The sequence below is a fragment of the Lepidochelys kempii genome, chromosome 3, assembly GCF_965140285.1.
Source record: "Lepidochelys kempii isolate rLepKem1 chromosome 3, rLepKem1.hap1, whole genome shotgun sequence".
NCBI lineage: Eukaryota > Metazoa > Chordata > Testudines > Cheloniidae > Lepidochelys > Lepidochelys kempii.
Genome location: NC_136382.1, coordinates 31,797,716 through 31,825,173, shown reverse-complemented (window position 1 = coordinate 31,825,173; position 27,458 = coordinate 31,797,716). Strand labels below are relative to the sequence as shown.

Genomic DNA, 27,458 nt, shown 5'->3' with positions numbered 1-27,458 from the left:
TCAGTCCTTGCCCCTCAGGTGTTTCCAGGTGTGTTTTTGCAGGGAAAGAGAGGTATCCTCATGATGTCATTGTCCCCCTTTTAAATCTTCTTCCCACTTGCTGGAAAGCTCTTTTTCTGTGACCTGGGTCAAACAATTCCCATTGTGTAGTGCTATCTCTGAGTATTGTATACAGTATACTATTGTATACAGTTCCTGGGGTAATCCTTGTGCTTGTGTGCATTTCCTCATTAAGCAATTAACATTGTTTGGCCTTTTTACTGTTGTACCTGAAAGGCTGCTTGTGGGTGTTTTCAACCTCACAACATGTTTCAGTAACACATACATAACCAAACTTCATCACTTCACATATGATGATAACACACAGTCCAACGAGATATTAATGTCTAGCAGATCAAGACTTTTAGAATGGGGGGAGGGATAGCTCAGTGGTTTGAGTATTGGCCTGCTAAACCCAGGATTGTGAGTTCAATCCTTAGGGGGGCCATTTAGGGATCTGGGACAAAAATTGGGGATTGGTCCTGCTTTGAGCAGGGGGTTGGACTAGATGACCTCCTTAGTCCCTTCCAACCCTGATATTCTATGATACCTCACATAACATACTTTCTACAAAACATATCCTAATTACATGACAGTGGTGAATATTGGGGTGCCAGGGTGTCACATGGAGCATTGCTAGTTTGTGGGTGTGCCCTACCTGCAGGACGGGACTGTCACTCACAGATCAGACTCAGCAGCCATCAAAGACTCATTGGCGCATGTAAAGAGCAATGATGCCATTGGATATTCCTACTTCTCAGAAAGGTTTTGAATTACATCACTCTTTCTTTTCCAGGTGTTAGAAGAAACATGTCTGCGGGGACAAAAGAAAAAAAATGGTGGCACAGGTTTATTTTGCTAGAATCCAGTGGTCAAAATAAACTGGAGCAGAGGTATACAGGTGACTTTTAAAAACATTTTTCTCTTTGAATTTTTATGAGACTTGGACATATATTTCACAATGACACATCGGTTGTATTCTGATCACTTGGACACTGTGTCCAATTCATTTGTTCTTGCCATTTTGCTGGTTTGTTGAATTCAATGCTTCCGCCCGACAGAGGCCATAGCGAAGGGAAAAGAGGGGCAATTTTTTTACTTTCTAATTTTGGGAGGGGTGGGATGAAAGGACAGCATTCTTGTCCTAGGGCATCAGAAAGGATTAATTCATCACTGTCCACCCCTACTCTCCTCCTAAGGAACTGGCATACATATGTCTCACAAAGGTGGGGAGGTTAGTAGTCTGGAGGCCAGACTTGGGATTCAGAAACATCCACTATGTTATTTGATGTCCCCAAATAATAAATAAGGGCTCCCTTTCAGCTGGGCTCTGAAAGATGACATGACAATGAGGGTGGAGTGTACATTGTTTGAATTCCTTTTCCCTCTTATTTATTTTCAGCTGCTCCATTTCTCTCTTTCAGCACTTCTATGGCATTTCCCTCTCTGGGATGTTGCTGGGTAGAATAGTATATATAAACAGAGGAACATTTAAGGAACAGGGGAAGGCAAAGTGGTCCTTTGGGATCTATCTTTATTAACCCTCAGAGCTGTGCCCACACAGGGCCTTACCTTCAAGTTAGACCAGAACTCTGTGGCTTGTGCTCTGGTTTTAAATTCAGAGACTTCTCTGATGCTGGATATTCCCTGGAGAGCTGGGATGCTCCCCCAATCCCTTCCCAACTACTCCCATGATCTTCTCTGATATTTCTCATGGATTCTCTGAGCTGCTTCCTTAGCCTTCTCACCATGCCAAGCCCATTCTGCAGCCCTAACGCCTGCACCTCTCACTCTTTTCGACAACCAGCTTCCCTTTCTACTCTGATGCTGCCGTGTCCTAAAAGCCATCTTCGCTCCACCACTCACTTTCTTGCAGTTTCTATAAAAAGAAAAGGAGTACTTGTGGCATCTTAGAATCTAAATTTGTTAGTCTCTAAGGTGCCACAAGTACTCCTTTTCTTTTTGCGGATACAGACTGACATGGCTGCTACTCTGAAACTTGCAGTTTCTATGACTCCCTCCCTCTAGCAAGGGTGAAGTTTATTGGAAGGTTTCCAAAGAGATCTCAACCTTTGCTTTCTGAAAAGGATGTGTAATGAGGTCCAGTCACCACTGTGGCACCTCCTTGTGACCATGTGTGGGGAGTAGCTCCATTCAAGTCTGATACCCCCTACTGGTGGTTGCTCACACCACGTTTCTCCTCAGACCTCCAGCCACGTCACTGTACAGTCCTCTCTTTCTGGGGTATCAAAGTCCCACTGGGTCAGCTGTCCACATGCAGTTCCAGACAGTCTTCTGCACCAAGGCCAGGTTCTATGCCACATCCCAAGCAACTGATAGGAGAACCCGGGCACACCCACTACTCTGGGTTCCAGTCCAGGGACTTTGTCTAGGAACTGTGGTCTGCTTGCTCACAGACCCTGCTGCTATTTCCCTGGACTCCTTCCTATTCCCCTGCTCTATTCTCTGCCCCCCTTCTCTGGGTTTAACAACCCAAACTCTCTCTTCCCAGGGAGTAAACATAGATTACTCCTTTCTTTGTCTTCTTGCCAGACACCTCCCATCTCCCAGGAAGTGACTACAGACTTCCCCTCCAGGCCCCTTCTTTTGTCCTTTTTTTCCCTGTCATTTTATGGTGTGGCAGCCTCTATGGTGCGCAGGTCCTAAGATTGATCCTTGGGGAACACCACGTTAGCCCTCTCCATTCTGAAAATTTACCATTTAATCCTACCCTTTATTCCCTGTCTTTTAACCAGTTCTCAATCCATGAAAGGATCTTCCCTCTTATCCCATGACAACTTCTGTAACTTCTGTTTAACATCCTCTAGAGGTACTAGTGGAATGGAAAGAGTGCTCTCATGCCCATATGATGAGACTGCACCATCTGTTTTTTCCCCCCAAATACAGAATGGAGACATTTATTGAACATATCTGCCTTTTCTGCACTATAGGGTTGAAAATGAGGCTCACAGTACCCAGACCATGCATGAACATTTGAGCAATGGGGCTTAGGTTCACACAAAAACTTGAAGAATGGCTGTTTTCTTCCAAAAATCTGTGTGAAAAAGGCAGTTCATGTATGAATAAGACTATCCCCTGTTTGCCACTCAACATTCAGGGGCTTCACAGGCTGTCCCACTGGTAGTGGCTGATGAGGGGCTACACAGTATCAGCAGTCCCTTAGCCACTCCAGCTACATAGAATCATAGAATATCAGGGTTGGAAGGGACCTCAGGAGGTCATCTAGTCCAACCCCCTGCTCAAAGCAGGACCAATCCCCAATTAAATCATCCCAGCCAGGGCTTTGTCAAGCCTGACCTTAAAAACTTCTAAGGAAGGAGATTCTACCACCTCCCCAGGTAACGCATTCCAGTGTTTCACCACCCTCCTAGTGAAAAAGTTTTCCTAATATCCAACCTAAACCTCCCCCACTGCAACTTGAGACCATTACTCCTTGTCCTGTCCTCTTCTACCACTGAGAATAGTCTAGAACCATCCTCTCTGGAACCACCTCTCAGGTAGTTGAAAGCAGCTATCAAATCCCCCCTCATTCTTCTCTTCTGCAGGCTAAACAATCCCAGTTCCCTCAGCCTCTCCTCATAAGTCATGTGTTCCAGACCCCTAATAATTTTTGTTGCCCTTCGCTGGACTCTCTCCAATTTATCCACATCCTTCTTGTAGTGTAGGGCCCAAAACTGGACACAGTATTCCAGATGAGGCCTCACCAATGTCGAATAGAGGGGAACGATCACGTCCCTCGATCTACTCGCTATGCCCCTACTTATACATCCCAAAATGCCATTGGCCTTCTTGGCAACAAGGGCACACTGCTGACTCATATCCAGCTTCTCATCCACTGTCACCCCTAGGTCCTTTTCCACAGAACTGCTGCCTAGCCATTCGGTCCCTAGTCTGTAGCTGTGCATTGGGTTCTTCCGTCCTAAGTGCAGGACCCTGCACTTATCCTTATTGAACCTCATCAGATTTCTTTTGGCCCAATCCTCCAATTTGTCTAGGTCCCTCTGTATCCTATCCCTGCCCTCCAGTGTATCTACCACTCCTCCCAGTTTAGTATCATCCGCAGAGTAGTGGGTTCCACGCCCCTCTAAGGCCTTGTCCAGTCTAGGAAAAAAGTGATGCTTTATTTTTCAATGAGGTTAGTTGGCATGTTCTGCAGCTACACACAGCACTGACTATAGATGTGGTTTCAAATTGTGTTAGGTAGTCATGTACCCAGCTACACTCCTCCAGTAGAGGGGGGATTGCAGCCACTTAGCTCCACTTCAGTCTCCTACCTTCAGGGACGGCACTGGAGGGGGCTTGCGGGGGCTATAGCCACCCCAAAAATTACCTTAGCCTGCCCGTAGCCACCTGGTAGCAGCCACCATGCTCCGGCCACCCAGCTGTGAAGGCAGAGCAGAGAAAGTGGTGGCTGCTGGCGGGGTGTCCAGCTCTGAAGGTGACAGTCCTGCTGCCAGAAGCAGCACAGGAGTAAGCCCAGGCGGAGGGTTCAAGAGCCATAGGCGCCGACTTCTGCGGGCGCCGGCAGGTGCTCAACTCTCCGTCTGCCCCCGGCCCCGCCCTGACTCCAACCCGGTCCCGCCTCCTCCCCCCACCCCGCCCCCATTCAAACCCCTTCCCCAAAGTCCCTGCCCCACCTCCATCCCCTCCCTGTCCAGGGGCTTCGCCTGAACTGACCTGCTCCTGCCCGGGCTTCTGGGCCCTACGCCCATGGTCGCTGCTCCCCAAGGGCTCTGCCAGCCCCGCAGGTGGGTCCCCCCACCCTGGTGGCTGTACCGGCTATGAGCAATCAGAAGGTGGGGAGGAGCTGAGGAGCAGCCAGCCAAGCCTGGGGTAGAGCCTCGGGGTGGGGGGGAAGGAGATGGGGCTGGAACTTACCTGAGGAGGAGCAGGGGCCAGGGCCATTGAGGGGGTGGGGCCTCATGCTGAAGGGGCTGCAGACCCCCCAATTTTCTGTCTAGCTCACCTCAGCCACCCACTATGAAGAGGCTGGCGTTGCCCCTGCCTCCCGGAGTGGAATTTCTGACAGTGGACCACTGCACCCAGGTTACTCCCACAGGGCTGGTGTCACTCTCAGTGGGTCCTAACACTTTTTCATTTGAAATCTAAGAGTGAAACCCCAGCCACACTTCAGTGGGGCCAGGATTTCACCCCAAGTGTCAAAAGTCTCCATGAACATTTGGGGATTCCCTCAAGCTCTGTTCAGTATACAGATACTATTAGGTTTACCTTTGAGAAACACATCTTGTATTCAGCTCAAAATCAATGTAATTATCTTTGTTCCAGTCATATCTAACCATTTTGCCAATTCCCTTCGCCAGCCCTTACAATAACAGATGTTGGAAGAAATGATGCTGCTCAACAACTGCTGCCAACTCCCCATTTCCCTCTCCCTCCAAGGCTCACATTAATGTCATTTAAGCCACCACTAGCTGATTCCCAACTAGTATCTTTGAGTCAAACCTTTGATAAGATGTTACTTGAATGATCCCTCCCATGTAAAATGCCTAAAATGTATTTAGGTAAAAGCTATTGAGTAAAAAGTAAAGATATTGGCCAAATAGAATAAAAGACTTAATGATTAAACCACAAAAACATATTTAAATAACGCTGTCAACTTAATCAGACTTTTATCTGAAATGTTTCTCTACTGCTGTTTGAATCTATTTCACTATAAATGAAAGTCATTAGAGAAATTATTTTCTTTATTTTTCCAGTTTATTTTTTGCATTATGGACTTTTCACTCAATCCTCTATGTAGTTATTCAGTTATTTCCCCCTTTTTGTTTGTGTGGATTTTTCAGACAACACCAGGGGATACAGAAATGTTCTTTTAAAAATGGGTAGGTTGAAATTTAAACCCACAAAAATTGGCCAGGGGCAGGGGAGGGCTCAGAACCAAGTGTTCCTGAAATGACTTTTAACTATTTTTTTTAAATGACTAGATTTCAAGTTCAAGGAGTTCCTTTAAGGTACATTTATTATATATGTCTTTGCCACTGCACTTATAGATCTCTGGATATGTTTGTTCTAGGTGAAGAGGTGTTGCAACAAAGCATTGCTGAGAACACAACATGCATTCCTAGTATCCACACAAAACAGCCGGTCAGGTGTTTTTCAGCATTTGTTGGCTCAGCTAGTTATAACAAAGCCACCTAAAGGATTTGGACATGAAATTCCCATCAGTTTTAATAGCAATTCTTTAGGCAGCTTTGAAAATCTCAGCCAACATCTTTAGATCATCTCTAGCACAGCCAGTGCAATCAACAATTTCTCCACAGTGTAGAAAGACACAGACCAGCTATCCTGGTTCCTAATTCCATCACTCAAAATGCAATACTTTGCAGCTAAAAATTACCCGAAAGACCCTGCTTCCAGCAATAATGCTGAGCATTATGGAATAGATGCTTCAGAAGTCCCAGAATCTGCAGGTATAAGCACAGCTGTATGGTGTACTATTACACCGTACAGCTGTGCTTATACCAGGGTGAACACATCCAAATGGTGGTGATGAACCACTGAAGATAAAACATTATAAAACTAATGTACAAAATTCCAGGTAAAATATCCTAATAGCTAACTCCCTCCCCCCACCCCCACAATGGCTTTAAAACTAGTGATTGCGTTATCAGAGCCCCAAATAAGTTCTAATTGCGTTCCACCCACACTTATCCAAAAGTGCAGCAGATTGTTCTCTTTCTCTTTTTTTTAAAAGACTTCTTTTTGGTTTACTTTCCCAATATTTCTCACTTGTTTCTCCTTGGGCTATGCATTAGAAGAGTCAGCAGTTAATGGCAGTCGTGAAAACGGAGTTACTGTGTGGATACTGGCTGGTGGATACTGTGTTGCTTATTGCCCAGAGGGCATAAAAACAGATTCAGCTCTGTACCTGTGTATTGTTTCCTAATGGTCTGTTGGCCTCAAAATTCTTCCCTCTGCTGTCTTTCTTAGGACATTTGATATACTTTGCCAATCTACTTAACCTGCAAAATCTCATTGGGTGAGTATTTATAATAGGTGGGACTGGTAGAGACACTATTATTAAGATTGCCTAACACTGCCCATTATAAGACTCTATTTTCAGTTGCTTATAACTTTGCCAAACTTTAACAATTTGGGCTGAAATTATCCATGCCAGCTATCTGCCTCAGACTGTCTTTTTTTTTTTTTTTTTTTGGAAAATTTCACAGAGAGCTAAATTAAGATTGTACAGTCAGCTTTAATTTTGGCATGTCCTAACTTTCGAGTGCTTGACTTTGAAATCTTAATAATGGTCTTTTAATTTAGTTTTTGTGTGTATTAATGTTATTGTTTATTAATATTAGTGTTATTATTATTTTTATTATATAATTATTATAATACTATTATGGGATTGGTAACTGGTTAAAAGATAGGAAACAAAAGGTAGGTATAAATGGTCAGTTTTCAAAGTGGAGAGGTAAATAGTGGTGTCCCCCAGGGGTCTGTTCTGGAACTAGTCCTATTCAACATGTTCATAAATGATCTGGAAAAAGGAGTGGCAAAATTTGCAGATGATACAAAATTACTAAAGATAGTTAAGACCCAGGCAGACAGCGAAGAGCTACAAAGGGATCTCTCAAAACTGGCTGACTGGGCAACAAAATGGCAGATGAAATTTAATGTTGATAAATGCAAAGTAATGCACATTGGAAAGTATAATCCCAACTATACATATAAAAAGATGGGGTCTAAATTAGCTATTACCACTCAAGAAAGAGATCTTGGTGTCATTGTGGATAGTTCTCTGAAAACATCCACTCAATGTGCAGCGGCAGTCAAAAAAGTGAACAGAATGATGGGAATAATTAAGAAGGAGATAGATAATAGGACAGAAAATATCATGTTGCCTCTATATAAATCCATGGTATACCCATATCTTGAATACTGTGTGCAGATGTGGTTGCCCCATCTCAAAAAATGATATATTGGAATTGGAAAAGGTTCAGAAAAGGGCAACAAAAATGATTAGGGGTACGGAACGGCTTCCGTATGAGGAGAGATTAATAAGACTGGGACTTTTCAGCTTGGAAAAAAGACGGCTAAGAGGAGATATGATTGAGGTCTATAAAATCATGACTTGTATAGAGAAAGTAGATAAGGAAGTGTGGTTTACTACTTCTCATAATACAACTAGGGGTCACTAAATGAAATTAATAGGCAGCAGGTTTAAAGCAAATAAAAGAAAGTATTTCTTCACACAACATACAGTCAACCTGTGGAACTCCTTGCCAGAGGATGTTGTGAAGGCCAAGACCATAGCAGGGTTCAAAAAAGAACTAGATAAATTCATGGAGGATAGGTCCATCAATGGCTATTAGCCAGGATAGGCAGGAATGGTGTCCCTAGCCTCTGTTTGCCAGAAGCTGGGAATGAGCGACAGCGAATAGATCACTTGATGATTACCTGTTCTGTTCATTCCCTCTAGGGCACCTGGCACTAACCACTGCTGGAAGACATGATACTGGGCTAGATGAACCCTTGGTCTGACCCAGTAGGGCCATTCTGATGTTCTTATTATTTTTAAGCATGGTTGATGTATTTGGCCCTGTACAAAATATAAATAAAAAGACAGTTCTTGACCAAAGGCATTTTTAGTTCAAGAGGCACAAGTAAGACTCAGTGCATTGGGAAACTCAGAGGAAGGTGGCAATTTTTTTTAAATTATTATAATTTTATTATTATTATTATTATTTAGTTTTATCTTGGTCTCTGACAATCATTTTTTTAACTGGTGGAGATGGCTGACATGAGTTAGCAAAGGTGGGCTTCACAGAAGAAACAAGTCTTTTTGAGGTGTGAAGGATGTGGAGCTGCTCTATTAAAATGTATGACAACTATCAGAGCGGGCTGGGGCTGGGTTGCTCCACTTCCTGCCACCCGGTGAGTGCAGGGCAGGCCCGACCCTGCACTCACGGGGCGGTGGGAAGTAGAGTGACCCGGCCCCAGCCCATTCTTCTCTGTTCCCCCGGCTCCCAGCCTTGGGGCTTGGGGAACAGGAGGAACTGCCCCACAGCACTTACTGGCAGCACCACTGGGAGCCAGCGGCGTGGAGCAGGCTGTGAGTGGGTCACTCCACTTACCGCCACCAGTGAGTGCAGGGTGGGCCCAATCCCTGCTGCAGTCCTCAGAGGAAGGCCTGGCGTGGGGGCGGGGCTGGGGCGGAGCAGGAGAGGGGGCCATGGGGAAGAGGCGGAGCAGGGGCTGGAGCAGCACACAGCCCCAAGTTTCCTGGTACCCTATGCAGCTGCGTACTTTGCGTATGGGTAGGGACCGGGGAGTGCGAGACGCCCTTTCTGACCTCCTGTATAACACAGGCCATAGAACTTCCCCAGGCAACATACATGTGTATATAGACCTCTGGTTATTTTAAAACCCTTTTTCATCCATGTTATGCTTTGTTCTTACTGTTATGATTAAACAATAAGTGGTCTGAGAAGGCACGCTGGTCACTATTTACTGTTGGTTACAAGCTCCTGAGGGGAAAAACTGCAGGTGCCAAACTCAGCTGGACTTGGTAATCAGGGTTGATCCACAAGGTACTGTGGCTCAGGATCCAGTCTGAGAGTGGGAGAATTGCAGGATTCCTCCCCAGGAGAGGTAAAGACTTACTTGCCCTGACACCTGAGGGGATACCTCAGGAAGATCAGAGAAGGGGTCAGAGGTACAATTAGCCCTGTAACCAAGACATGAGGCATATGAATGCAAATGTAGAGGCTGATGCACAGGGACTAGGAGGTTGTTCCTTACATATGAAGTGGCAGAGAAGAAGATATGGAGATGGGAAGGAAATGAAAGGATGACAGAGCTGAAATCATTGGTAGAGAGAAGGAAACAAGGGGAAACATATAACCTGTAATCAGATCTGAGGTGTAGGCTGGGGCAAAGTTGTACAGATTCTCCAGATGAGAATGAGGAGCATTTGATGTAGCAGGCAGTGGGGAGAGATTCAAAGAGGAAAGTAGTGTGTCTCATAGACTGGTTAGGAAAATCTTTTTAACTTGTATTTTGGCTGGATTGGAAGGAAGAGATATTGATATCAAGTAAGCTTGAGAGAAGGAGGTTGCAGTAATCAAGACTGGAGGCCAAGGTGTGGACAAGCATTTAAACCATTTGGAGAAAAAAGGCCGGATTTCTGAAAGGTTATGATAGAAAAATCAGGTTAAAAAAAGTGAAGTTTCTAGCCCTCTTGGCTGTGAAGAAAAGATTGAAAATGTGACTAAATGTACCCTGTGTGTATACCTACACAGCAATTAGACATCCAGCTGACTTGGGCTCGGGGGGCTCGGGCTGTGGGGACAATTGCAGTGTATATGTTTGGGCTCAGGCTGGGGCCTTGGGCTCAAGAACTGTGTGAGGTGTGAGAGCCCCAGAGCGTGGGCTGCAGCCCAAGAGGGAGCATCTATACCACAATTAAACAACTCCTTAGCTCAAGCCCCTTAGCCAGAGTCAGCTGGCATGGGCCAGCTGCGGCTGTGTAACTGCAGTGTAGACCTAAGGGCTCAAAGGGCAGTGTAGAGCTAAGGGCTCAAAAATCTGAAGGTCAAGAAAACCCCTCGCTGTACTAATCTCATGATTTCTGAGCTAATGTCATGATTTCTGTGGGGCCTGACTCCCGATTTTTGAACATTTGGGGTTGGCAATACCGTAGTGATATCGATGTGGCTGAGCCAAACTCGTACCTGACCTTGGAGCTAGGTGTCCCCTCATGTGTCCCAAACCCCACAGTAGAGGTGCTGGAATCTCTACCATCAGTCCAGGGGGAAGAAAGCTTTCCAGCTCCACGGGGTGGTCCCTTGCCAGGCCAGCACTGCTACTTCCTCTGGGGTGCCGGGGAAAGTGGGAGCCCTGGCTGTCCTCCGGGAACAAGGGGCTGCGAGACACGGTGGTTGCCATCCAGCCCCCACTGGGAAGGGTTACAAATTAGTAGTGCTGTCCCTGGCGCCGGTGCAGACAGGGCAGTTCTGAAAAGGACCCGCCCTCTCCTTTCTTACATGCTTTGCTCAGCTGCGAAAGAGTTAATACTACTGTTTGTATGCACTGTTGTTGTAGCTGATCCAAGAATGTTAGAGACGCAAAGGGGGTGAGGTAATATCTGTTATTGGACCAACTTCTGTTGGTGAGCGACAAGCTTTGGAGCTTACACAGACAGAGCTCTTGTTTCTAAAAACAAGAGTTGTGTAGGGGGGGGTGCGTTCTGTGCTGGCTGGGGGGGGCATAGCCCCTTTCACGTTCACGGGCTGGAGCCGGAGCCGGGCTCCCTCGCTGGGACGGGAGGGATTTGCAGCTCGCAGCAGCTCTCCCACACCCCGCGCGCGCGCGCAGGCATTCCCGGGCTGGCCGCCGCTCAGCGACAAACAGCCCCGCCCCCCTTTCCCCGTGCTGACCTTTCCCCTAGTTTCCAGCGGGTGGCTCCGAGTGAGCCGCCGCCGCCGCCGCGAACATGCCCACGCTGAGTCCTTCCTGCTATCAGGCAGGCTGCACGCCCCGATCACGCCGGCCGAGGCTGCCTATTGGTCCGGCGCGGGCCAGGCCAGGCCGCGATTGGTGCGGGGGCTGCCCGCTCCTTCCTCCCCCTTCACGCCTAGTGCACGGAGTAGCTAGTGTGCCCCCCCCACCCCCACCCCAGCCTGGGCTGCTGCGCGGCCGGCCCCGCGGGCGGGGGAGGTGAAAGCGGAGGCGGCGCTGGCTGCTGCCTTTGTCACATCGCTGCTGCCTGCAGGAGCCTCGCCATGCCCGGCTCGGAGATGGGAGAAGCCCCCGCTGTGAGTACCCGCGGCCGGCGCTGCCCTGGGCTGGAGGGGGGCACTGGGGGAACGGCTGCCCAGCCGCTCTCCCTTGCGGGTTCGCTCTCCCCCAGGGCTCGCCCGTGCCCAGATGCCAGGGTGATGGGCGCGTCGCGCTCGCCCGAGATGCGGGGCTCCTCGTGGGGCGCCGGAGGCAGCAAGCCGGCCACCTCCTGCCAGGGGCGCTGCCAAGCCCGCTCCCCGTGGCCCTGCCCCCGGCCCCGGGCATGCCCTGGGGTGGGGGCGTCTGTGGCCCGCGCCGCTGGCCCCGGGAGGAACACGGGGGCGAGCGCCCGCGTGGTTTGCCTGTGAGCCCGGCCTCCCCTCCCAGCGCCCTGGCCGGGCGGGGGCCGCCCCCCGTGGTCGCACCGCTGCCGTCGGCGTGGGGCAGAGGGCGAGGCTGACCCCCGGCGCGGTCCGTGCACCCGGGGGGGGGGCGCTGCAGCTGCCCAGGGCGGGGCGGGCAGCACAGCCGCGCCGCGCTGCACCCCCTCAGCCTCCTCCTCCCCGGGCACCCGCCCAGCCCGGGCTCCGCTGCAGCTTGGCGCTCGCTAGCCGGAGCCCGCGCGCCGTCCGCAGGGTATTTTGTTACATCACGTTGCCCCGGAGTTATATTCGGAGTGGGCGGCGGCGGCGGGCCCCGCGGGGTGGGGAGAAACCCCGCCGTCCCCTCCCCTCTGGGGGTGGGGCTTTCCCTCCTTCCAGCCCGCTGGGCTCGGCTCCGGGGCTCCGTCAGGTTTGCCTGGGAGCCCGGCCTCCCCCTCTTGAGCGGGCAAACGAGACCGGTGAGGATCGGCCCCCTCTGAAAACAAACATTCATCTCCCGGGAATCTCCCGGCCCGTGGCGCTGCTGCTGCTCCGGCAGACGCCCAGCAGCTGGGGCCGCTGCCAGCTCGCCCGCTGTTTGCAGGCGCCGACTTCCCCTGCAGACAGTGCCTGCGCGCGGGGTGAGTTCGGGACAAGCTGTCGGGCTCCTCTCGGCGCCGGCTGTGAGTTTGGTTACCGCCTTTATTTCACGAACGCAGCCCGTCTAAAGGAAATCCCCCGCGTGGAGCGTAACCTCTTTGTGGTGTGGATGGAGGGCTTTGGAAAGCTATTTCTTGCCTGGAGGGCGGAGACTTGCAAAGAATGACAGCTCCTGTGTCTTCATGAGTTTGCCTAGTGCCCGGCACAGTGGAGACCTGGTCCTGATTGGTGGTTTCTACTGTTCATGTTGTAATCAAAGAATTATATAAAGTAATTAGATGATTTTTCAAGAGCTGTGGGAAATTTTTCTAAAATTTTCAGAGCAGTTAGTCTGTTTAAGGACTCTTTAAATTGGAATTTTTTTTTTTTTTGAACCTTGAGGCTTCCTTTAAATCTGGGATGATTTGTCAGGTGGATGAGTACTCTATGGATTTGATAAATGCCTGCTTTTTAGATCCATTGCGCTGAATGTATCTGCCACACAACTGTGTACATAATACATAGTATTTATTACACATGTGTATCTGCATGGCACTATGGATCTAGTGAAGTCAATGGCACGGTTTCATTGACCTTCAGTGGGGGCATAATTTCACCCAATGCCATCTAATCTGCTTGAGTTTTTTTTTTCAAGTAGGACCTATCATTGCAGTATCTAAGCATTGTCCCTAACTAATCCCTAGATTAGTTTATAATCTAAAGAAAGGCCTGATTCTGCTGTCCTCACACACTCAGAATTATAGTTGATTTTGTTTAGAGTTTTGGGTGTGCAAGAAGTGGTGGAGTGGACCCTTTTGTTATCACTCATTTTATGTGGGGAAAAGTGACTATAAGTGTTAGAGCAACAACATGTGGCTACTTGAGTCATTACAGCACACACAGTGAGCATTTGCAAAACTTGTATATGTTTTCACTGAAGGAAAGATCAGGATTTTTAACCCCCCAAAAAGTACACTAATGCAGTATTTGCTTATGTAAACAAATTGATGTTTGGGTTCCTCTCCCATCCCCAAGTGCCCTAATAATAATATCTACCTCTTACATAGTGCTTTACCATAGAGCACCATACGCACATCCAGTTATCATAGTGCCCTCCTATGTGTGCATCTTTCTGCCTCAATTTCCTCCATCTATAATATGGGGGATAAATGACTTGCCAAATTTATACACTGAGAGGGCACGGCTACACTAGAGAGTTTAGAACGGCGCAGACAGGTATAGCTCTAAGCCAACATGAAAGAACTCTGCACTTGGCTTAACTACTCCAGCCCTCCTGCGAGCAGCAGAAGCTATGTCAGTGGGAGAAACTCCACACTGGTGCTTACGTTGGTGTAGCTTATGTCGCTCAGGTGGGTGATTCATTCACACCCCTGAGCTTCATAAATTATGCCTACGTATGCTGTAGTGTAGACGTAGCTTGAGTAAGCAGCAGACCTGTGCTTGGAACTTGGGAGCCCTTGATTCTCTGCCCGTATCTCATTCTTCTAAACAGCAGTAAATATTAGACTGATGCTAAATAAAACCCTCATGACAAGTCAGAAAATGGCCCTCCCTACACAAAGCAGGGGATGGAGTCACTTTGTGTATGTGTGTGTGCATGTGCAGAACATGTTTACTCAGAGCAACAATAATCCAAGAACGTTAGTCTGGAAATTTGAGCTACGTGGGTCAATTCCTTTCTAGTGAGTCATTCTTCTGCAAGGCTAGTTGGGGTGGGAGTGGGGAGATAAGATGTACTCTGGTAGGAGTGGGAGGGGAAAGGTTTGCATATTGAATAACTGAGTTGGTTTTAAAAAAAAATCTTGCATTGGGCATACAATGAGTTTCAAGTGACCTTCATTATAAGCAAACAATATGTGGGTGGTGGTAACTTTTTTTTCTGACTTGTCCTAACAACTAATGATCTGATTGCCTTTAGGTTGACATTGTGGACATATATGAATCTATACGTGAAAGACAGCGTCATGACAGTGAAAGGTCTACGTGCAGCACCTTAGAGCAGAATGACATAGAAGCAGTCGAGGCGCTTGTTTGTATGAGCTCCTGGGGTCAAAGATCACAGAAAGGTGACCTATTAAAGATAAGGCCACTTACGCCCATCTCAGATTCAGGTGACTTCACAATGCATGCTGAAGCAGCCTCTGAATTACCAAAGGATTATCACTTTTTGTCTACTCTGGTAAGAAAAAAACAAATTCAAAATGAATATGCATGACCACAGATAACATATTATTAATATTATATCCCCATTATACTGAATAATTTTGTTGTCTTTGGGGAGAGAGCCGTATCTTTGTTTTTTAAATGCTGATTATTGTCAAAAGTGATGTTTACCCCCTAACTTGTCTGTATATGTAATTACTATTTTCATGTAAAGTATACATTTCTCAGTTTGGATAATTCCGTCATTTCTTCAGTAATAGATGTGATGATACAAACAAAATGTTTTGAGCTCCTGTTTAAAGCCAAGTAGAAAAACATTGATCAAGTGTTCATTTTAACTGATGTCCTGGGCAAGCTTATTTGGATAGTTTATTGTAGGTTTCTCTTTAGTACTTTGAGTAAGAGGACACTGGGGGAATTCTGCACCAAAAATATAAAAATTCTGCACACAATATTTTAAAATTCTTCAGAATTCTTCCAATTTTGGCAAAAATAACACCACATAATCACACCAGTTGCAGGTACTTTTGTAATTTATTTCAAATTACCTGTCAGCAAGTATGTCTGCAACAATACAGACAGAGAAACACACACAATTCCCCCAGCAGTAGAGAGTTAAAAGAAACCCCTGTGACAAAACCATTTCCTGTTTCTCTGCCCCCTCTTCCCCCCCCCCCCCCCCCGCCAGGGGGCCAGACACCCACAACCCCTCCCACTCGGAGCCCCGCTCTGGGCCCCCCACAGCCAATACACCCAAATCCCCTACCCCCCAGAGACCAACTGCGGGGCCTCCCCTTGCCCAGAAACCCATCCCTTTCCCCCACAGACCTCAGCTGCGGACTTCCCCCAGCCCAGACAGCCACCCCACTACCCATCAGAGCCCAGGGATCCAGAGGGAGAAAGAGCCTGATGCTCAGTCCCCAGCTTGTGTGGAGTTTCTTCTCTCCCTCTCTCACACTCTCTCTCTCTCTCCTCCCCCTCCTGGCGCCCCCCCCCCCCCCCCCCAACCCTGTAGCTCTCTTGGTCCCTTCCCCTGGCAGTGTTTTCTGTAGGTGAGGTGGGCTCTGCCGGGTCCAGTGGCCCCTAGTGGCAGGCAGCAGCATTACAGCCCATTTCTGTGGTGGGGAAAGGAAATTCTGTGCACAGAGCATTAATTTCTGCAAAATTCTGCATTGCACAATGTTGCAGAATTCCCCCAGGAGTAGACTCTGTATAGATTTACCTGCAAAGATAATACAAAAAAGAATTCTTGGAATGCAGGAGAAATGTTGTTAAACGCTATGATAAAGCATGAAAGCAAGTTGAAATTAAACTTGCCACTTCATCGTGATACTTCCATAGCCTGTGCGTTTGTACATGCACCTGATTATTTCTCCAAAGTTCTGGTCCACTTCAGATGACAGTTGATTCTCAGATCGCTAGGAATGGGCAACAGGGGATGGATCACTTGATGATTACCTGTTCTGTTCGTTCTCTCTGAAGCACCTGGCATTGGCTGCAGTCAGAAGACAGGATACTGGGCTAGATGAACCTTTGGTCTGACCCAGTATAGCTTCTCTTGTGTTTTTTATGTAGGTATTGTTGTAGGTGATATCCAAGAAGAACTTGGAAAAAAAGCTAATTCGTTTTAATCTTTCAGAATGTTAAGAAATTCATTTTACCTGATAGTTCATTTGCATAATAAAAGTCTAGGAAAAAGGAGGAGGAAGATTGAGAGGAGGTGATGACTGGCTGATAGACCTCATAGGTCACATTCTCATCTCCTAACAGTGGCTGGTCTCTTCTGCAGCAGTGTTGGGAAGAGGCATAAATTCTCAGCAGCAGTGGAGGGAAGAGGGAGAAGTGGCTCAAGAAGAGAGGGGAGAGCAGTTCCAAACATATCTATTCCAAGATGAGCTTCCAACTGACAGAATAATAATTAATAAAAGATTTAGGTCATTGCAAACCTGCAATTAAACAGGTATAATGTCACTATGAATTGCTATCCTGTTTTCTAAGAACAGCGCACAGTGAACAGTATTTAAATAGATGCATCCATTATCTGAGGGGTGAAAATGGGCGTTGGAGCCTAAAGAGCTGATGCCTGCAGTATTGTGGCTGCATCACTGTTTACTTGATACGAGCAGGCTTTTGAACTTTCCAGAAGAGCCACTCTATAAGAAGTTAATGTTTTAGTCATAGCTTCCTAAAATATGGGTCTTTAGACTCTTCATTATGCTCTAGATCTTCATTGTGTGTTCTTTATTTTTAAAGTAAGGTTGATAACCACTATGAAAACACATGACTGTTTTTATGTTTGTATACTTTTGTTTTATTTTTCTAGTGTATGACCCCACCCCACAGCCCTGATTTTGTTGAGCCATCGACTACAATGCTCCTTTCTTCACAAGTCACTTATTCCAAACCAAGGACAGTCATGGCAAATACATCTGTTTGCGTAGTCACCGCTACAAACTGTGCATCTGCCATAGCCAAACCATCTGTCATAAACGTGGAGAGGCAGTCCAGTCAGAAGTCAGCAATATCTGAGCCACCTGCCCCTCAGCCTTGCAGGGCCATGGCAACCAGTGTTATACGTCATACAGGCGATAGTTCTGCTTACCCACACATTCCTGCTGTGCAAGTTAAAACAAAGGTAACTTCAGGCAATTGCAGCACTTCCACAGACTGGTCTGAAGCACAAGACCGAAGACATTCCAGAGTTTCACAGGACATGGATACTGCTGATGGTTTAATTAGTGATACTTCATCAGTACATCAGCCTTATTTGCACAATTCCAGTTGTAACACTACCAATAAAGGGCAACAGCCAATAAGGCCTGTTTCACCGCGGACTTGTTTACCAAAGAATTGTGACAACTACCTACAGAAAAAAGCCACCCAGCTGCTACCTACCCCTGTTTCAAACCCCCAAGTCATCTGCCAAATGATCCCTTTTAGCAGGCAAAGAGGTATGATTTCTGCCTTTATAAAACCCCCTACACAGACAGTCGCAACTACTGTCCAACCTATTTTACCCCAAACAGCCCCAGTTTCTCAGCCTGTTCTCATGGGATCTTCTGTGCCTCAGGGGACTGTTATGTTGGTTCTTCCACAGACTGCTGTTGCACAGACACCTCAGTGCCAACAAACTCTAATGACTGTTGGAAACACCAAGTTATTGCCTCTTGCTCCTGCACCAGTTTTTATTGCTTCTGGTCAAAGCTGTGCATCTCAAATGGACTTCTCAAGGAGGAGAAATTACGTTTGCAACTTCCCAGGCTGTAGGAAAACTTACTTCAAAAGTTCCCACCTCAAAGCCCATCTTCGTACTCACACTGGTGCGTATGGAGGGCAAGTCCTTTGTTACAAGAATATTCACTTGTATTGTTGGAAGAATGTTATTCTGCATTTTAATTCTGAGAGGGGTAAGTGGGTGGCATAGAAACCTTCCCATATATTGTGGGAGAGTAGAGGACATTCTTCAAGGACAGACAAAAAAGGGACAATTTTTTTTCTGTAATTTAATCCCAGATTAACTCCACTGACATCAGTAGAATTTCAGAGTGTAAATTAAAACAAAACTTGGTCCAAAATGTTTTTTTTTTTTTAAAACTTGAGTTGTGTTATATTTAATATGATCTGAAGGAATTACATAAACCAGTTTTCTTGGAGAGGGGGTGTTGTGACACATCATCCTACAGGTAGTTTTTGTGTCTGTCTTTTTATGGTTCATCAGGCTATACGTAACAGAATCCACTCTATACACCTGTTTAAGATAATAGGGAATTATGTATTTTTTTCCAGTTTTTTAGCATTCTGACTTCACTAAAAGAATGAGCACCAGGTCCTGAGCTGTAGTGAATTCCACTGTGCTGGGTAATAGAACTGTTGGTTAAATAAAACTGATCAGCTTTAGTTTGTGACCACTGTGTGCACAGAATTGTTAAACTGAAATGAAAATTGAACATAACAAATACCTGTGGACTGTTTTTTGGGGAGCAGTCAGAGCAGAAATATATTTTTACCAAGTATGTTTTAATAATTCCTCTCTCCCTTCTGAAATCCTGGTCTGTTGCAAGTCATGCATGCTGGGTTCTCATTAAAAGGGTGCCAGAGTGCTATATTTGTTTATTTTGGAGGGAGGGGGCAGGGGAGATTATTTTAAGATGTATTTCTTCCCTGGTTTTCCCCTGAGTTTGGTCTAACTCTATGGACATTCAGCACATAATCTTGTTTTAATTGCCACTTAATCTGACAATTTATCTTTTTAAATTCAGGGAGTCGATATTCCCCTAAACAAGAAAATTGAGCATTGGTCCCCAAACTTTTTACCTCGCGTACCCGCCCTTACCTCTGTCTGTGGAGCTGGGGCTGGGAGCGGAGCCCCAGGCATGGGGCTGGCAGCCGGGGTCAGGCCCAAGAGTGGAGCTGGGTTGTGCTCTTCCCCCCCCCATCAGGGCTGACCCTGGCCCCAGCCGTGGCTCCCCCAAACGTTTCTTGGTGCCCCCTAGGGGAATGAGCCCCACAGATTGGGGATCTCTGACTCAGAGGTAGAATATTCCCCTTGTTGCCCTTTAGGGTGCGTGGGCGAGTGGAAGAGCCTTTATGGCTGGCGTAGTGGGTTCCTGAGTTATCCTGGTGCAGTGCAGGATGGCCCAGGGATAAGGGCAGTGTGCCTTACAGAACATCTTTCCTCTGGTTTGAAAAGAAGCTGTGTGCATCCCTTCTAACATGAAGACTGCAGCATGTATATAGGGGAACTGGAGCACACTGGCCTAACTGTGATTCTTAACTAGCAAACAGAGCTTGCAGAAGGCCAGGAGGAACAATAGCTGACCTACCCTTCCCTCTGTTACTCCTGCTTTGAGAGAGAGGAAGATTATCTTGTGCAATAGAGGAAGGACTTAGCTCTTAATATGTAAGAATTCTTTCTAGTGCTTCCTTGTGGAATGGAGCACATGTTTTCAGATTTATCTGTAAGTATATTTTGGATAGTCAATGTTTATCGCTGGGTAAAAGTGGGTATTAGATCACTTGCTATTAGAATAGCTCTAAAATTGCACAACTGTGTATTACACACATATAGTAATCAGAAACTAGTAAAGGTGATGTTAAAGCTCTCAGCTCACACTTATGTTCCTTGAGCATCCAAAATGCTCATGAAGCCAATGGAAGTTTTAGTTTGTGAAAGGAATGCAGGATGATCCCTTATATTACTTCTGTTTCACACCACATGAGTAATAAAATGTAACTTCTTTTTGGTGGAATTGATGAACTGCCCAAATCTAATGATAAATATAGCTCAGTAAATGATCCAAAATCTTAGTAATTATGTTCTTAATTGTTATTAGCAGTTGAGTTGCTGTGTTCTTTTGAAGAATTGAGCATTTTATTATGACATTGAGATCAAATCCAAGACTTTATTTGAGATTACAGTACTTTCTAATGACATGGTACAGCCTCTGACTTCTAGTACAGCCTACTAGAGGGGTTCATTTCTCAAAGTTCACAGTCAAAAGATACTGTAGCTTTATGCAAAAATATTCTCCCCTAAACTCTGAATTGTTTGGCAACATTTTTTTAAAATGTTAAATCAGAAAATTAACAAAAGCAATAAATGTACTATTGTCTAAGACCCTGATATAGCAGCCACTTAAGCACATGCTTAATCTTATGGGACTTGTGTGCATAAATTTATATATGTGCTTAAGAGTCTGAAAGGCTGGAGTCTAAATTATTAGTTCTTAAAGCCATTTTCTTTTTTATCGTAAAAATAACCTTGTTTTGTTTTCCCTCATATCCATTCAGGAGAAAAACCTTTCAGCTGTAACTGGGAAGGCTGTGACAAAAAGTTTGCCCGCTCAGATGAACTTTCTCGCCACCGAAGAACTCATACTGGAGAGAAAAAGTTTGCTTGTCCTGTGTGTGACCGTCGTTTCATGCGCAGTGATCACTTGACAAAACACGCCCGTCGTCATATGACTACAAAGAAAATACCCAGTTGGCAGACACAGGTTGACAAACTGAACAGAATTGCTACAGCAGAGAAACCTAAAAGTGGTGGTGCATTGAACATGCTCGTACCCATGCCAACCTCTGCCTAAGTGGGCTAGTTGGACAAAAAATCTGCTCTCAGAACTTTTTAAAAGTCAGGAAAGAGCTACAATGGTTAAAACCGAATTGACAATGTTTTCTTAATTTCTGTTCATATTTGCCTCTTTAATAGGGTGGAAAAAAGGTATGTAATTATTTTCTTCAGCTTAGGCTCTGTTCTGATGATATCATATGAGAACTCGATTGTGTGTGTCTCTTTTTTTTCCCCCCTCTTTTCCTCAAAATTTGGGCATCCCCAGTTACTGGCACTTCAGGAAAGCAGAACTCTTTGGAAACAATTTGGGTACTAGAGTATTAAAAGCAAAACTCACTTGAGTAACAGTTGCTGTTCATATTTGATACAAAGTGAAACAAGGTGATTTTTAATGTTTTATATACTAGTATTTTCTATACAAAATATATTTTATATTTGTTCAGCTAGGGCTTGGCCTGCAGTCATTGAAACTACTTGCATAAGTAAAAGTGTGCAAAATCAGACCCTTTGTTTGGAAACTGCTTTTCACTAAGCCTCAAGAAACTTAATTAAAACATTTTATAAACATATAACACTGTAGCTCAGAATGTTTTGGAACTTTACACATTTAGACCCTGATCCAGCAATCAGTTTGCACAGTCGGGCCTTCATTCAAATGAGATTGCAGGAGTGGGGCTTAAAAGCCTGTTGCCATTTACAAAACAAAAAATCTCCAGGAATAAAATTTGCTTCTTGAAATCCACAACAATTAATTGAAATTGGTTCCTTGAAGGAAAAAATTGCACTGAGCATGTTTCATAAAATTTGCTGTGGGAAGTCCTTGTGACTTCAGGTGGAAGCTTGAAAGACAGTGCACTCCTGATTAGATTTTGTTCTAACTGAGCAAACTTTGGAGAGCCAAGACTGTTCAAGTGGATGCACAAAGGCAGCTACTTCTGAAGAATTTTGCCACTATTAAGGGATTTTTACTTAAGTCCTGTTGATGCTACTACTGTAAACCCAAAACAGGTAGATGATGACAAAACAGATGTCACGTGTAGTAAACTGGATCTCTGATTTGTATTTCCTTTGTTTTTAAAATTATAGCGTTTTTTTTATAGTGTTTAGGATAGACTCTTGTACACCTAGTAATGAACTATTCAGGACTTCAGTTTGTGTATCAAAAGCGCACACCCAAAGTCTAATTCAAAACACAGCCACTTTGTTAAACTGATGAGCCTCTTCTTACGGCCTTATGCTCCATGCTATTTTGCGTGCAGAACCACTCTTCTCTATTAAATGAAACACTCTTCCTGTTGAATAGACTTTCTTTTCCATCAAAATACATTATGACTAAGATGAATTACAGAATTGCCAGCTGCAGGACTACTCTGTTGTAACTTTCTTTAGTAGCATAGTATGATTAACAACATTAAACGTGTGTGGCACAACTAGATCACTCAGCTTCTGTGTCAAGAAGAGAACACACATATTAACAAGCAAAGATGTTTGCTGTAGTGCTGAGATCAGACTTGGTGTAACATCTGACATTTCATTAGCACCCAGAATCATTGGTTCTAGAACAGATTAAAAATAGCTTTTTGACTAGCATGGTACCTTCCTTAATCCAGATATTTCTGTTCTGTAGGTTGATTCCTTGTGCAACTTTGCTGCTTCTGTTGCAAACATCTTTTAACATTAACAACTTCATATACAGACTTTGCCTTAAGCTTATTTATTTATTTAATTTGAGTCTAAATTTTCTATCGTGAAAAGCCTTCTCTTTAAAGTGTGGTTCTAATCTGAAAAGTAACAATATAAAAATGGCATTTTCATACTCCAGGTCATCTGCTTCTTTTGTGTGCATTCAGTTGCATCTGCCTCTTTACTGACAAAGTATGTTTTTACTACTCTTTGCTCTTATGAGCCTGACACAGTCAACACAACTAATGCAGCATGAGCTGGATTCTCTTCCTGTTTGCAAAAAATGGTTTACGAAGTTTGGTCTGTTACACTTTTTGAAATCCATTGGTGTCCATATGGAACAGTATTTCAGTTATTTGAAGTAAAATGATTGGACTTTCCTACTACCAGCAAATAATACACTGAAACTGTTAGTAATATTCAACTTTTGAGAAGATATCTAAATTTCCAGATGAATAAAACATCAATAATTGGGAATGTGCTGCATGTTGCACTGCTTCATTAGTCTAAAAACTTTGTTTTGTTGTGCAGTATGTGGTCTGATTCTGCGCTCATATGAACTGATGCAAACATGCTGAAATCAGTTTATAGTTCATCTGCAGTCAGTGAAGCGCATGTGTAACAGCAGAATATGCTCCTAAATTTAGGTTTTTATGCCTCTGGTTACAGTTATTGGTAATTTTAAGATTATGCTAAACTGAAACATTTTGCTCAGTGTGCTAAATTTTTGTGCATATCCTTTAAAATGTCCAATTCTTGTTCATTTGACATTTATTATGACACAGCTGATCATGTATACTCCTAGGGGAATTCTGCCCAACTACGCATGCACAGACTTTATGTGCTTCGCAGAATTTTTTTTCAGCAGAAAATACATTCTGCTGGGAAGGTGCTGCAGTTACTCCTTTTGCCCACCAGGGGCTGTTGTGTTGCCAGAACAGAGAGCAGCTGCTCCTAGGTGGGAGCAGCCCCAGCTGCGGATAGGGAAGGGGAGGCTGCCTCCCTCACAGCACCCTGTCCGTGGGGCCAGGTCAGGAGGCACGTGATATGGGAGGACGGACAGCATGGGCTGCTGAGGAAAGGGTCACAGACTGGGGTTCAGAAGGGCTAGTGGGGCACAGACTGGGTCGAGGACTGAGTGGGGGTGCAGGGCCACATGGGGTAGTGGGGTGGCTGAGTGGGGGTGCAGGGCCACATGGGGATGGGGGCAGATGTGCCTGCCTGACTGAGAGGGGCTAGGGGTCAGTCAGCGTCTGCATGGTGGAGGCTCCCTAACAATCCCTCCCTTCCCAAAAAAGATGCAGTTTTGTACTTCTCCCATCCACACCCAACATGCTCCAAGTTCACACCTAGGCTCCTTCCCAGCAATTACTTTCCCCTCCCTCAGCTCCTCAGTCACCCCTGATTCCCCCAGGCCTTTGCACTGCTTCTGAGGGGTGTGGGAAATACGTTTCTGTATTGTAGTTTAAATGAATTATTACTCAGAGTTCTGTAGTAACGTGCCTAGTAAGGAATCTATTTGTCAAAAAAACATTTCCTGAATCTTTTTTGTTGTCTGTATTGTTACAGACATAGTTGCTGACATTTATTTTGAAATAAATTACCAAAATAATTGAAACTGGCATGATTATATTGTGTTATTTTGACAAATAAAATACGCAGAATTTTGCAGAATTCCCCCAGGAGTAATTGTGTGTATCGCTATATGTATGCAAATGTTTGTATTTTTCAAAGGGCTATATTGTAATTCCCCTCTTTGGTAAAGTGGATACTTGGACTGTTACTCTTGTGGTGTTTGAGTACTGACTGTTAGGATGCAAGCTTAATTCCATTGCAAAAAAAGATTAGCCCTGGTCTTCATACTCTAGGGAAGAGAAGAGCAAAAAAATCTGCCTATGGACTGTAGTGCAACTGGGTGGGTTTTTTTCTTGACCCAGATGTGACATACCCACTTCAAAACCTATTTTGGGAAACTAATTGTTTTTAATTTGGCAAAATATTTTGATATTTCCCAGTAGCAAAACGGTTTTGGAAATGCCCTGTAAGTAATTTTGTAGATGATCTTGTTCTTTTGGTTGTCAGAGGGAGAAGAAGATGCACAGGAGAGTATGGGATAAAATTCTGCTCATAAATGTGCAAGCATAGTTGTCATTGGTCCCCGCGTCCTATTTGCAATACCTCTATCTCCTATTTATTTAGAAGTTAGGGGCACTTACAAGTCAGCAGGAGCTGTGTGTGAGCATTAGACCCATGATTATTTAGAACCTGAGCCTGCAAAGAGCCGAATAGAACTGAGCAAATAATGGATTTTTTGGTTTGGGTGCTGAACCGAAAAGTTTAAAAAAAAAAAAATTTGTAAAAAACCAATTTTTAAAAATTTTTAATCAAACCAAGAAACTTGGAAAACTTTCATTTCCAGTTGTCTGAAACATTTCAGATAGAGTCAAAATAGTCTTTTCGTGTTTATATTCATTATGAGTGTTTTTGTTTTGATTTGGCAGTTTTGTGGTATTTTTCACCCTCTTTTGTAGTGATGTTCTTTTGTTTTTTTTTAAATTGGCCAAATTTGATAATGAAATGCCATTTTGAAGAAAAATGTCAGAAAGAAATGTTTCTAAATGCTTGAAATGAAATGTTTTGACTTTTTCCACACACAAATTTCAAGTTGTTTTGGCTGAAACTGTTAGATTTTACCCAAATTCGGGAATAGTTTTTGATGATCTGAAAAAGGCATTTTTTGGTGACATTTCTATTGGCTGAAAATTTTCACCCAATGCTAGGGCTGAACGTATCCTGTGAAGTGTTTTGAGGGCGCTCATACCATTGGGCCCAAAGGAAGCAAAGTACTTTTGTAAAGGTGCATGAATAACTAAGCCAAAATTTGAAACTTTTTGTCTTGCACAGTATAAGGGAGTAGAAACAGAAAAATGAAGTCTTATTAGTGGATTAAGCATGACCAGGTAAACTGTCCTAGTGCACTTTAATGCCTGCCCAGTTTTGTTCAGTCTTTTTACTGTGAGCCTATAAGTATATTTCAAAATAAATTTTAAAATTTTCACATTTTTGTAACTGTTCTTAACTTATTTAATAAAACTGTAATGTGGCTTTATTTTTAAATCACACATATTTGGGATTTACAAGTATTTAAAGCATTTAGTTTGTTCAAGAATGTGTAAAAATAAAATGGTATCTGGCAGACATTTAGACAGATGATGTGTTGGTTCATCTAGTGCATTTCTCTGGAAATGCAGGATTATTTTTTCCTATTCTAGATTTTTCCAGCGCTTCATCCATTTGTTAACCATTCTCGTGCACTTGGTATAGTGGTGTGCAGTTCATAATCAGTCATTGTGTCTGGGTTTTGAAAGACCCTCTGCAACCTTTTGACAGGAGCCCTTAGATTTTTATAAATAAATTCTCTTTGTGTGGGTCATGCTGATAATCTGTAATGATACAAAAAATGTGCACCTCCATAATTCCACATGAGGTCACTGCTGTTAGGTGCAAATATCCAAATTTGGTCCAAAAGATTCAGATGCAGGTTGCTCTTCTATTTAAACCAATAGAAGGACTTCAGTGCCATTTTCTCTAGCAGTGGAAGAAACCAGTATCCCAAGACTGTACAGAAGTGTAACTGGTTTCTCCTTCCCCTATGCACTTATTCTGTGATGTGGATGCTACTTGAACAGAATCTGGGCATATCGTCTTTAGTGGTCCGTCAGGCAAGAGTTGTCCAATAACATGGAAGAATATTTCTGCTATTTCTTTACTGTGCCCTTCCCACCAACCAAATTGCAGCAACACTTATTTCTAGCTGAGTCACTTTAAAAAGTCTGGGTTTGTCTTGGACTAGAGAACAATAGTGTAGAAACAAACAAAATAAGTTTAAAGCAAGAAAATAGAGGCAGTGTTCTTCAGCTCTTCACTGCAGCCTTCTGCTGTGACACCTGGCTGTACTCATCGTCCTAGCCCCTTACAACTGGCAGCATGCCCTGAATTTGGGAAGACGAGCAAAGCTGTACTGGTGGGTGGGTAGATAAGACAGCAAATATCATGCCCCTATATAAATCCATGATACGCCTTCACCTTGAATACTGTGTGCTGTTTTGCTTGCCCCATCTCAAAACAAACAAACAAAAAAAAAAACCCAAAAAAACCTGAAAGAAGTACAGAGAAGGGCAAGAAAAATGATTTAGGAGTATGGAACAGCTTTTATATGAAGAGAGATTAAAAAAGACTTCATCTTAGAAAAGGAACAAGGTGGAATATGAGTCTATAAAGTGGAGAAAGTGAATAAGGAAGTGTTATTTCCCCCACATAACAAGAACCCGGGGTCACCCAATGAAATTAATAGGCACTTGGTTTGAAACAAACATAAGGAAGTACTTCCTCACACAACATACAGTCAACGTGTGGAACTTGTCAGCAGGGGTTATTGTGAAGGCCAAAAATATAACCTGAGTTTAAAAAAGAATTAGATAAGTTAATGGAGAATAGGTCCATCAATGGCAATTAGCCTTTGACTGCCAGAAGCTGGGACTGGACAACAGGGGCTGGATCATTCCCTCTGAAGCATTTAGCACCTCCCACTGTTGGAAGATGGGATACTGGGCTAGATGGACCATTGGTCTGACCCAGTATGGCTGTTCTTACGTATGTGCACCACCTGACAGCAACCCCTTCCCACAACAAAAAGCAGATTTTCCTCACAA

General features: G+C 44.5%; 1 protein-coding gene and 1 pseudogene across 3 annotated transcripts; both read left to right on the top strand.

The window, feature by feature from the left end:
* The first annotated feature begins 6,799 nt into the window (after positions 1 to 6,799).
* On the top strand, positions 6,800 to 25,804 carry KLF11 (KLF transcription factor 11). 3 transcript variants are annotated; one of them, XM_073336039.2, is made up of 4 exons: positions 6,800 to 7,060; positions 14,749 to 15,009; positions 17,317 to 18,313; positions 20,784 to 25,804. In XM_073336039.2, exons 2-4 carry the CDS (start codon positions 14,866 to 14,868, stop codon positions 21,077 to 21,079), a joined length of 1,437 nt encoding a protein of 478 aa, XP_073192140.1. In that variant the 5' UTR covers positions 6,800 to 7,060; positions 14,749 to 14,865; the 3' UTR covers positions 21,080 to 25,804. The 3 variants fall into 3 exon arrangements, with proteins under 3 accessions (XP_073192140.1, XP_073192141.1, XP_073192139.1); XM_073336040.2 differs by lacking the exon at positions 6,800 to 7,060 and adding an exon at positions 11,692 to 11,843 and having other exon boundaries at positions 17,317 to 17,944; XM_073336038.2 differs by lacking the exon at positions 6,800 to 7,060 and adding an exon at positions 11,694 to 11,843.
* On the top strand, positions 11,992 to 12,771 carry LOC140908189 (uncharacterized; annotated as a pseudogene).
* Positions 25,805 to 27,458: the final 1,654 nt, after the last annotated feature.